The sequence below is a fragment of the Oncorhynchus mykiss genome, chromosome 13 (genome assembly GCF_013265735.2).
Source record: "Oncorhynchus mykiss isolate Arlee chromosome 13, USDA_OmykA_1.1, whole genome shotgun sequence".
NCBI lineage: Eukaryota > Metazoa > Chordata > Actinopteri > Salmoniformes > Salmonidae > Oncorhynchus > Oncorhynchus mykiss.
The window spans coordinates 43,482,485-43,494,608 of record NC_048577.1 but is presented as its reverse complement, the minus strand read 5'-3'; the positions used below and the strand labels follow the sequence as shown (position 1 = coordinate 43,494,608).

Sequence of the window (12,124 nt, the reverse complement as noted above, 5' to 3'; positions counted from 1 at the left end):
TAATCAAGGCATCAACAAGTGTGCATATTCAAATTGAATGATTGCTCTACCCTGAACCACTGAATTAAAACCTGAAATTTCCCTTCTGTAAATCATGCTAATATTATTCAGCCATTTGAAATGCATTGAAATGAAGGTGACACGAGATGTCAAAGAGACCTTTTTGAGTTAAGTATTTTGTACATGGTACAGAAAACATAACTGAATAGCCAGAATTATACATAGCAATATTATAGTATGTCAAGCACACATTTGGGCTGTCTTTCTAAAAAAAAGGGCCTTTGCTCCAAGTCTGACAAACCTAATTCCACACATTATCGTACACTACTTAAAGTAGATTGATATGTCAAATATAAAATGGTGGGTTATTGGACAAGGTTATATTGGTAAAGTTAACAGGGTCTTTTGCTGGTCATATATATAGGGGGAATGCTGAGGCAACATGGCGTGGTACAATCTAATTCACTACAAACCTGCTACCAAAGAGTTAGTCACATAGTTATTTTTATACTAAACTAAAAAAATTTGGTGTGATCGTCATTTAGGCTACCATTTAAAAATAATTCCCTCGCTTATGCTGTGCTTTGTTTTACATATCCTGGTCCAATACTGTACAATCATGAAAGACACATGTTTTTACCGACGTGTGTGCAGTCGTCCACCTGTGTGCCAGTAAACCAGCTGAAATGACAGTGGTTAATTCTAGCTAGAGGGCTGTTTGATTCTAATGGCTGTTCCAGGGAAGTAGCTTAACATAATTATGGTAATCTCCTGCTATTTGTTTTCGAGTGCCTATGCACACTCAGACGCCTATGCAATAAAAATGCACTATTATTTGCAATTGATGTTAAAAACGAATCCAAGGCATGATGTGCGGTATATTCATATGGAGGAGGTGATGGATTTGCTTGGCCCTGCAGCTTGCCATAGAGGGGTAAGGCAGAGTGGTGGGGTCCACTGCTGGTGTCTGGGGTTAGGAGGACAGGGGTAAGGTTTGGGCTGTAGGGAGCGCGTCTACTCTGTTTGGGGAGCTGCTGGCGTCTCGTTGGCATTGGCGTCCGTGGTTTTGTTTTCCACCTCATCGTCGGATAGGAGGTCGAGCGATGTTCCCTCCACCTGCAGCTGACGCCTGCCCGAGCGGCTGGAGGAGAAACTGATGGGGCCTCCACGCCTTCAGGGGACAGAGAGGTATTAGTAACGAGGACCATCAATTTGGCCAATATACACAACTGTTTGTGTGTGTGGGGGGGGGGGGCTCTAAATACCTGAGGCGGCTCTTGAGTGTGTTGACCTCACGGCTGAGACCCTCGCTGCTCTCAGTGGCATCGTCCAGCTCCCTCTGCAGCTTCCTGCGGTAGGCGTTGGCACGTGCTCCTCAAGCTGCCTCTTCAGCTGTTTCATACGAGAGTTGGCCTTCTCACTCTGACCCAGCCAGGTGTCACAACAGACATCAACAATGATGAACAGTCAATACTAATACTTACAATACTCAGCATTCCTATGGTCCAGTGGTTACTGGAATTAACCTACTGTAGGAAAGACTCCAATCCTAAATCTTCACACCTATCCAATCCTGTCCCACCTTTACAAGTTGTACTGAATTGGATAGAAATCCTTCTTTAGCTGTGGAACATCTTAAAAATGGACTATGCAGAATTCACCTAATTTCTGTTTGTGTCAAAACAAGCAGTCATTGTGTAGAGAATCCATAACCAAAAATCTATATATTTTCAGCTGTTGTACAAAACCGAAAGTAAAAGACGCAAAAACTAAACTAAAAGCATAGAAATGGAGCACTTAGAACGGATCTATCGCTTCTTAGACTTGTTTTCAATGAGAATTAAATATCTCTAACTCAAATTTCTATGTTAATTTGGTTAAGTCTCCCAAAAAGTGACATATTGTAGCTTTAATATCTGGGACGTCCAAACTTCCGTGACAAGCTCCTCACCTGTTCCTTGTACTGGTCGGAATGGCGGCGCTCGTCCTCCACCTGCATGCACACCTCCTTCAGCTTCTTCTCTGTCCATCTCACAAGCTTATTGGCCGCTGCTCGCTCCCTGATAGGAGGACAGAGGAATGAGGTCATAGGACAGTTAGAGCACCACAGGAACCGCACTGTAACAAAGGCTGTCAGTCATAGATCTTCAAGTACATCTCTTAAGATTGCTTTTGACTCATTACATTAATCACGTTAAGATTTAGATCACATTCAAGAACCTCTCTTCCAACGGGCTTAGCTTGTTCTAAGGCTCATGGCTCAAGGCTCATGAACTCCTCCTGAGTCTTGGTCTCCTATTTCACCTTGTCTAATAAGGTATGGAGTTGTTATAAGAGAGTTGCTGTGTTTCTACCTTAGCCTCCTGCTCCAGCTGCTCCTCCAGCTGCAGTATCTTGGCCTCCAGGGCGGTGATGGAGGCCTTGAACTGGCTCTTCACGGAACCCTCCAGCTCGCCCAGCTTGGCCCTCAAGTCCTTGTTCTGCCTCTCCAGCTGCTGGCGCGCATTTTCACTCTTCTGGGCCATGCTGCGCTCTGCCACAAGCTCCAGGGTCAGGGTGTCCACCTGGGGGAGGAGAGGGGGAAGAGAGAGGTGGAGAGAGGAAAACAGGGAATGAAGGAGAGAGGGGAAAGTGAGAGAGAGATAAGGGTACTTTTTATGGTAGGGCTGAATAATGGATTGTTCCATGGTGGTAGTAGGATCTACAATCTACTCTGCGAGAACAAATGATGCTTGCATTTATGTCATGATCTGTTGACAGTTGTGACTGGTGTGGTAGTGACCAACTGGGTTTACAGAACAGCAAATATACAACAAATGTACTAACGTTAGTATTTTTGTTTAGTTTACAGTCACTAGGCAGAGTGGCAACTTTTCAATGAGGTACGGTCAGAGATTAATAGATCCTTTTGTGTTAAAGTGCTCCTAACAGTATACGCTGATGAAGACAGCTTGTCGGTCGGAAAGGTTGGACATTAGGTTATTAAATTATTGAGTCTGCGCTAGAGTGTGCAGCTCTCCCTTTCTTTTTCAAAGGTCCTCCTAACAACCATTGCAAAGCTACATTCGATCTGTATCAGATGAGCGTAAACTGAAGTGAAATAGGCATTTTACTTTCCATAATAAAATGTTTCTCTTAAGTATCTTAAAAAGATAGAAGCTAATAAATATGTTTTATGTTTACTGTATATTGTATAGGCTGTAAATGTGTCTTTACGTTTGTCTATTAATGGCAGCACCAATTCATAGTCAAATTCTGTGAATGTGTGAATGTAGGCCACTTGGCTAATAAAAGTTGTTTTGATTCTGATAGACAGTAACATTACTTTGAATGTCCTAGCCTCTTCCCATATCCCATACAATCACGCGTCAGTGGCCCAGGGAGCGTGGGAGAAAGATAATCCAATGTTTTCTCAATAAAAAACAGGTGTATTGGCAAGAACCTAGTTATTTTGTATATTTTATGAAATAGGAATAACTCTGAATACATGCTAAATTCATTTAGTAAATTATTTTTCAACATTTTGGTGTGTGTGATTTGTTGGCTATTTACGCTGGTAACGCGTAGACAGGCGCATCATAATTTGGTTTATGACATCACAATGTGAAATAGGCAACATATTTTGATGTTCTGCAAACTAAGGCACAGTCTACAAATACACTGAAATGGGATGTTTGTGTTGCTGTAAAAAGGTATGTGTCAATTCTGGGCTAGAATTTGTCTAATTCTGTTACAATTTAGAGTATATTCTATTCTTTTCAGCTATTACTAGTTGTTTCATTGTCTATTTATTTGTGCCAAATGGCAGGATTTGGGACAGAGGGTATAACTGTATGGTTACAATGGTTTTATTTTTATAAACATGTATTTTTGCTATTTGTTAGCCTATGATACAGAATTCAATATGATTGGGCGACAAGTTCTTTATTTTATGGTCAGATCACGTGGTTTGGGTGTGACATTTGCTGCTAGTTCAAATATAACATATATAATGTTTCTCCAAACAGAAAAAGAAGTGCAGAGTTCGCCTCGGGATTGGGAGCCGCTGTCCATCGCCGTTCCCAATCCCACCCAAACTGACGTCATTGGATGCCAGCATGGTAACTGCGTCAGTTTGGAAAAACCGGGAGAAGAAGAACGTAAAGGATCACCACCAACTTGATTCTTCCTTTGTCTCTTCTTTCCATTTGAAACCTTCTACAACATCTCTGACGCCCCTCGACCCCTTGTCTGGCCGAACACCAATCGGCACTCCATCCCCCTCACCCCCTGGATCCCCTGCCAGATCCCCTTCCACTCTCTCCAAGTTCTTCGGCCTCTCTTCCCTCTCCTCTCTAAACATGTCATCTCTCTCTTCTTCTTCTTCTTCTTCAGTGGAAGGATCACAGACCTCCTCCACTTTTAGTGTTTCTTCTGTTTCCCTGGCAGTCTCAACTCAGTTATCCTCCTCTGGAACTCCCCCCAGTCCTGCCTGCCCTTCCTCCACAACTCACGTCTCCTCCCCTGCCCCCCAGTCCTCCTCTCCAAACCCCCTGCACCGCCATGGAGAGACCAACAAAGACAGTGAGACTGCCAGGTACTGCAGCCTGATATCAAATTTCATGCCAACCAACACCATTAAATTGAAATGAAAAAGCCAATATAATATAGCTAACCTAATGCATATGTCTGTGTGTCTTTACAGAGATCTTATGAGCTCTGAGGTCAAAGAGGTGGGGGCAGTTGTTCCACAGACAAAGAGAATGGTACCCCTATTTGCTGGCATTGCAGGTCTGTAAACGGGTGCCATTTTTTGGTGCTACTTGTCTCAATTCATCTTTGACAAAGCTTCTCTCTTACCGCTCTCCGTCTCTCGGTCTCTCTCTGCAGAGGCCTCCATTGACCTGAAGGCTTCCTCTGTCTCCTTGGAGAGGTAAGTACTGTAGACAATAGCCACCTTCATCTCACTCAACTCTACATAAGAGTGGTCACTCACACCATGACATGGTAAGGAATATATGTATGCCTGTACATTAAAACAGTGTTCAAACAGACCGATTGGTGTTGAGCTACTGCTACTGAGGCCTCTACCCTGTCTCTCTTCCTCCAGGCCATTGGTCAGGTCTCGGGAAGCCATGGCTCGCCTTCCCAACCTGTTCAGCAAGAGTAGCACCCAGCTGGGGGAGCAGAGCTGCACAGGCGAGGGCGAAGACAACACCAAGCTCCTCGGGTAAACACACACACATCTACACACACACACATACACCTACTCTTATCTCTGAGCTCTGCTTTTTGTTTTAAATACAAATCCATTACAAATCCATTCATTAGTTTACCTTTGGTCCACAGTTCAGATACTAGTGTGTAACTGATGGCTTCTTTCCCACAGGTTGCCTAATATTGGCAACACCTGCTTCATGAACTCTGCTCTGCAGTGCCTGCTGGGGCTGCCAGCATTTTGCAGAGACATCCTGAGACAGCAGAATATCTGGAGTTCCTCCCCCTCCTCTAAACTGCTATGGTATACAGCCTCGCTCTCACCCTCCTGTCCCACCTGTACACACACTGACCCAAACACCTAGACGCTTATAGTTACAGTACACAAGTTCCGCCTCAATGTATGTGTCAGTGGAAGCTGCTGAGGGGAGGACGGCTCGTAATGATGTCTGAAATGGAGCAAATGTAATGGCATCAAACACATGGAAACAATATGTTTGATGTATTTGATAGCATTCCACTGATTCCGAACCAGCCATTACCACGAACCCTTCCTCCCCAATTAAGGTGCCATCAACCTCCTGTGGTATGTATGTATGTATGTATGTATGTTTGTATGTATCCATCCATCTATCTATCTATCTATCTATCTATCTATCTATCTATCTATCTATCTATCTATCTATCTATCTATCTATCTATCTATCTATCTATCTATCTATCTATCTATCTATCTATCTATCTATCTATATATCTCTCTGTATGTATGTATGTATGTATGTATGTATGTATGTATGTATGTATGTATGTATGTATGTATGTATGTATGTATGTATGTATGTATGTATGTATGTATGTTTTTATGTATGTATGTATGTATGTATGTTTGTATGTATCTATCTATCTATCTATGTATGTATGGATGGATGGATGGATGAATGGATATATATTGTCCTTCGTACACTCTTAGTGTCTCATATGATTTTTAAGATAAAACCACACCCAACTCAGCTTCTGATTAACACCAGAGATGATTTCCTGTCACAGTCAGGAATCAGTTGAATCATATTTGATCAGAAGTTAAAGTAGAAGCACAGAGCTAATCTGTGGCCAAGGTGAGAGAGTGAAACCTGAATGCATGCTCTTTGTCTCCCTCCACAGCTGCTTTGCCGAGTTACATCAGGCCAGGCTTTCTGGAGGCACTGTTAATGCTAAGAACAAGGAAAATAAGAAAATCCTTCAAACAGTCAAGCGCTGTCTTTCCGTTGTCAATGAGGACTATGAGGACGACAATGAACAGGTAAGATATTATTTGCTAAAAGACTCACTTAACAATAAACCTGGGACACGTGACAGTGTTTTTCCTCAGCTCTGTTTCAGTTGTAGTTGTTGATGTATTTTCTGCTTCTTTCCCATTCTTCTCTTAGGATGCCCATGAATGTGTGTTGCTCCTCCTCTTTCAGCTGAAGGAGGAGGGTATGGCATTAAAGGGCTCACCAGAGCCATACACCTGCCCCGTGAAGCAGTTAGAATTCAAGCTGAAGACTTCCCGTACCTGCACCAGGTAACAGCTGTCATTTGTATACGGTGTACCTTGATGTCATCATCACATTTGTAAGGAGGTTTAATGTCAGCATAATATGCAGGATACAGAGGTAAAGCATTAAGATAGTGTGTAGAGGATCAAAAGGTTTGTGTTGGATAGCTGATGCATTTCTCTCCGTACTTCTGAAGCTGTGGAGTTATAGTGTATGGTCAGGAGGATTACAATCACTTGTCCCTGAGCCTGAGCCATTACCTGCCACACAGCCTGGACCTCTACTTTAAGGTCAGCACTTAGCTTAAACCAAGAGTTAGTATGTCAAGGAACACTATCATTAATGTCATAATGTTCATAATTGTATTGCTATCCTTTGTCACCTAGCCATCTGCGTTAGAGTGTGCATGCAGGGTGTGCTCAGGCAGCATGGCATCTGTGACTATGCACTTCCTCACGCTGCCCCGGTGAGTCCCCCCATCATCATCTCAGATTACAATTGACAGTCCTGATCTAACTCACCAAACTGGGTTATTGAATTGAGTACAAGACTGATTCCTTTGTCTGTGTGAATGCCTACCTGGTCGTCCGTCCGTCCGTCCGCCCGTCCGTCCGCCCGTCCGTCCGTCCGTCTGTCTGTCTGTCTGTCTTTGTGAATGCCTGCCTGTCTGTCTCTGAGCAGGGTCCTAATGCTTCATATCAAGCGATTTACTGCAGGCGACTGGGAGCCAAAGAAGGTGGATGATCCCATGTCCATCCCTGCAGAAATAACCCTCCCAGCCATATGTGGGAAGACAGCCCATGTCCAGTATGGAGCCAGGTTGGTTTACACTCTGTTTTGGGACATTGCACATTGAGTAGCCAACACACACCATGATTTTCACACACTAGATATTTATTTTCAATGCCATCAATTTACACAGGGCAAGCTCCCTGGGGAAAAACAACATGGACAACAAACCTGCAAACTCCCCGAAAGGCACCCTTGATAGACCAGGTAGGACATTGTGTTACTGACATCATGCACAATACCCTCTCATGAAACAGGACTGTTGAGGAAAGCAAGTCGGAAGCTGAAGTTAAGAGTATATTTGTTGATAGGTTTCCACTTCACTTTCTGGTTTGTATTTACACTATATTTGATATACCCCCACCAGCTTCAAATTCCTCTGACCAGCTAGAGAAACCAGCTGACAGTGAGGAAAAGCAGCAGGCAGCCGCTGTGGTGAGGAGAGAGAGAGAGAGAGAGAGAGAGAGAGAGAGAGAGAGAGAGAGAGAGAGAGAGAGAGAGAGAGAGAGAAATAGAACAGATAACAGATAATTAGATCCAGTTGAGATAGTTGAGATAGTGGACGGATCAAGATAAGGCAGTTATAGAAGGCACCCCTATCCTGTAGACAAAATAACAATCCTATTATTAAATGTGTTTCCTTACAGAGACACCAGCCAGACAATATCTACAAATTGTCAAGTGTGATCTCACATCTGGGAGACAACATGTATACAGGTATGCAGGCATGCAGGTATGCAGGCACGCAGGTATGCAGGCACGCACACACAATTATGAAAGCTAAATGTACACTCTATTTTGTTTCCCTTGTTCCCTAGGCCACTACATCAGTGATGTTTTGGACAGCCGTGGCAGTGGGTGGCTCTGCCTGGATGACACACATGTCTTGAGGACAGATGAGGCCACTGTGCTGAAGGCGATTTCACAGACTGCCTACATCCTGTTCTATGTCTGCAGGTAAGGCTCTAGGCCACAAATTTGAGAAGAATGTCACAAATGGAGTCAATGACGACAATCAGTCCCTTTCACCTGTAATCCCTCTGTATGTGTTATTTTTCAGACATTGTATGTACATGTAAGATCTCCCTGTCATTTCTCATTGAAGTGGAGCAGGTGAAGGAGACCAGGCCCCTCACTACCAGGAGAAGGATCAGGAGAACCCATCATTAAACTCAGGGAGAGGCACAGCGCTCAGGGACCACCTGGAGTAGCACCTACCACACACCAAGAAACATCAGATTAATCGAATTAGGCTGCCCTACACCACCCTCAACTGCCTTAGACCACCATAAAGCTGCCCTAGACCACCATCAGGCTGCCCATCACCACCATCAAGCTGCCCTAGACCACCATCAGACTGCCCTACACCACCATCAAGCTGCCCTAGACCACCATCAAGCTGCCCTACACCACCATCAAGCTGCCCTAGACCTCCATCAAGCTGCCCTACACCACCATCAAGCTGCCCTACACCACCATCAAGCTGCCCTAAACCACCATCAACTGCCTTAGACCACCATCAAGCTGCCCTAGACCACCATCAATTCTCCCTACACCACCATCAGACTATCTTTCACCACCATCAAGCTGCCCTAGACCACCATCAGACTATCCGACATCACGCTGCCCTAGACCACCAGAACACCAGGCTGCCCTAGACCACCAGAAGACCAGGCTGCCCTAGACCACCTGGACATCAGGCTGCCCTAGACCACCAGGCTGCCCTAGACCACCAGAAGAAACAGCCTACACCACAAAGCATGTACCCACTCTAGGCCATCTACTGTATGTTTACAATTATATAAATATAAAACATCTCACCGACCGAGTGCAATTAATCTTCTTTTACTGTACATGGTAGTGAATAAATGTACCTACAGTGCATTCAGAAAGTATTCAGATCCCTTGACTTTTTCCTCATTTAGTTAAGTTACAGCCTTATTCTAAAATGGATTAATTTATTTTTTCTTCTTCTCATCAATCTACCCCAGAATGACAGCAAAAACAGGTTTTTAGATTTTTTTGCAAATTTATCAAGAAAACATAAAGCTAAACTATCACATTTACATAAGAATTCAGACCCTTTACTCAGTACTTTGTTGAAGCATCTTTGGCAGCGATTACAGCCTCAAGTTTTCTTGGGTATGACGCTATAAGCTTAGCACATCTGTATTTGGGGAGTTTCTCTCATTCTTCTCTGCAGATCCTCTCAAGCTCTGTCGGGTTGGATGGGGAGCATCGCTGCACAGCTATTTTCAGGTCTCCAGAGATGTTCAATCAGGTTCAAGTCCGGGCTCTGGCTGGGCCACTCAAGGACATTCAGAGACTTGTCCCCAAGCCACCCCTGCGTTGTCTTGGCTGTGTGCTAAGGGTCGTTGTCCTGTTGGAAGGTGAACCTTCGCCCCAGTCTGAGATCCTGAACGCTCTGGAGCTGGTTTTCATCAAGCATCTATCTGTACTTTGTGCCGTTCATCTTTCCCTCGATTCTGACTAGTCTACCAGTCCCTGCTGCTGAAAAACATCCCCACAGCATGATGCTGCCATCACCATGCTTCACCGTAGAAATGGTGCCAGGTTTCCTCCAGACATGGCGAATGGCATTCAGGCCAAAGAGTTCAATCATCAGGTTCCTGATAGCTCAGTTTGGCCAGGCGGCCAGCTCTAGGAGTCTTTGGGGTTCCAAACTTCTTCCATTTAGGAATGATGGAGGACAATTCCTTCGACCTCAGGGTTTGGGTTTTGTTCTGACATGCACTGTGAACTGGGACCTTATATAGACCTTTCTTATACAGGCCTTTCTAATCGACCTGGCCGGGGTATCCTGGAAGGATATTGATCTCATCCCGTCAGTAGAGGATGCCTGGTTATTTTTTTTAAATGCCTTCCTACCCATCTTAAATAAGCATGCCCAATTCAAGAAATTTAGAACCAGGAACATATATAGCCCTTGGTTCTCCCCAGACCTGACTGCCCTTAACCAACACAAAAACATACTATGGCATTCTGCATTAGCATCGACCAGCCCCCGTGATATGCAGCTGTTCAGGGAAGCTAGAAACCAGTATACACAGGCAGTTAGAAAAGCCAAGGCTAGCTTTTTCAAGCAGAAATGTGCTTCCTGCAACACTAACTCAAAAAGTTCTGGGACACTGTAAAGTCCATGGAGAATAAGAACACCTCCTCCCAGCTGCCCACTGCACTGAAGATAGGAAATACTGTCACCACTGATAAATCCACTATAATTGAGAATTTCAATAAGCATTTTTCTACGGCTGGCCATGCTTTCCACCTGGTTACTTTCCACCTGGCTCAACAGCACTGCACCCCCCACAGCAACTCGCCCAAGCCTTCCCCATTTCTCCTTCTCCCAAATCCAGTCAGCTGATGTTCTAAAAGAGCTGCAAAATCTGGACCCCTACACATCAGCCGGGCTAGACAATCTGGACCCCTTCTTTCTAAAATTATCTGCCGAAATTGTTGCCACCCCTATTACTAGCCTGTTCAACCTCTCTTTCGTGTCGTCTGAGATTCCCAAAGATTGGAAAGCAGCTGCGGTCATCCCCCTCTTCAAAGGGGGGGGACACTCTTGACCCAAACTGCTACAGACCTATATCTATCCTACCCTGCCTTTCTAAGGTCTTCGAAAGCCAAGTCAACAAACAGATTACCGACCATTTCGAATCTCACCATACCTTCTCTGCTATGCAATCTGGCTTCAGAGCTGGTCATGGGTGCACCTCAGCCACGCTGAAGGTCCTAAACAATATCTTAACCACCATCGATAAGAAACATTACTGTGCAGCCGTATTCATTGATCTGGCCAAGGCTTTCGACTCTGTCAATCACCACATCCTCATCGGCAGACTCGACAGCCTTGGTTTCTCAAATGATTGTCTTGCCTGGTTCACCAACTACTTCTCTGATAAAGTTCAGTGTGTCCAATCGGAGGGTCTGCTGTCCGGACCTCTGGCAGTCTCTATGGGGGTGCCACAGGGTTAAATTCTTGGACCGACTCTCTTCTCTGTATACATCAATGATGTCGCTCTTGCTGCTGGTGAGTCTCTGATCCACCTCTACGCAGACGACACCATTCTGTATACTTCTGGCCCTTCTTTGGACACTGTGTTAACAACCCTCCAGGCAAGCTTCAATACCATACAACTCTCCTTCCGTGGCCTCCAATTGCTCTTAAATACAAGTAAAACATTAAATGCATGCTCTTCAACCGATCGCTGCCTGCACCTGCCCGCCTGTCCAACATCACTACTCTGGACGGTTCTGACTTAGAATACGTGGACAACTACAAATACCTAGGTGTCTGGTTGGACTGTAAACTCTCCTTCCAGACCCACATCAAACATCTCCATTCCAAAGTTAAATCTAGAATTGGCTTCCTATTTCGCAACAAAGCATTCTTCACTCATGCTGCCAAACATACCCTTGTAAAACTGACCATCCTACCATCCTCGACTTTGGCGATGTCATTTACAAAATAGCCTCCAATACCCTACTCAACAAATTGGATGCAGTCTATCACAGTGCAATCCGTTTTGTCACCAAAGCCCCATATACTACCCACCATTGCGACCTGTACCCTCTCG

General features: G+C 44.6%; 2 protein-coding genes and 1 long non-coding RNA gene across 4 annotated transcripts in view; 2 read left to right on the top strand and 1 right to left on the bottom strand.

Moving 5' to 3' along the window:
• Window positions 1-513: 513 nt before the first annotated feature.
• Window positions 514-12,124, bottom strand: part of LOC110486468 (myosin-10) — a 74,991-nt gene continuing 63,380 nt past the window's right edge. For both annotated transcript variants that reach the window (XM_036941157.1, XM_036941156.1), the window contains 4 exons: window positions 2,355-2,564; window positions 1,952-2,059; window positions 1,266-1,422; window positions 514-1,171 (listed from right to left, as the gene is read on the bottom strand). In XM_036941157.1, the coding sequence (XP_036797052.1) occupies window positions 759-1,171; window positions 1,266-1,422; window positions 1,952-2,059; window positions 2,355-2,564 (888 nt within the window). In that variant the 3' untranslated portion in view covers window positions 514-758. The remainder of the gene's footprint in view (window positions 1,172-1,265; window positions 1,423-1,951; window positions 2,060-2,354; window positions 2,565-12,124) is intronic.
• LOC118938302 lies at window positions 5,016-7,507 on the top strand. Its single transcript, XR_005035555.1, has 5 exons — window positions 5,016-5,209; window positions 5,369-5,500; window positions 6,358-6,760; window positions 6,931-7,200; window positions 7,416-7,507. It is a non-coding gene; the product is annotated as an uncharacterized LOC118938302 (long non-coding RNA).
• Window positions 7,509-8,927, top strand: LOC118938297 (ubiquitin carboxyl-terminal hydrolase 26-like). Its single transcript, XM_036941165.1, has 4 exons — window positions 7,509-7,553; window positions 7,657-7,730; window positions 8,171-8,240; window positions 8,342-8,927. The coding sequence occupies exons 1-4, from the start codon at window positions 7,535-7,537 to the stop codon at window positions 8,482-8,484; spliced, it is 306 nt and encodes a 101-aa protein (XP_036797060.1). The 5' UTR covers window positions 7,509-7,534; the 3' UTR covers window positions 8,485-8,927.

Bases quoted from the DNA above. Each gene is read 5' to 3' on its own strand.
- LOC118938297 (XM_036941165.1), top strand. The intron at 7,731-8,170 runs GTAGGACATTGT...GTTTCCTTACAG, and splicing joins AGGCACCCTTGATAGACCAG to AGACACCAGCCAGACAATAT. The intron at 8,241-8,341 runs GTATGCAGGCAT...CTTGTTCCCTAG, and splicing joins GGGAGACAACATGTATACAG to GCCACTACATCAGTGATGTT.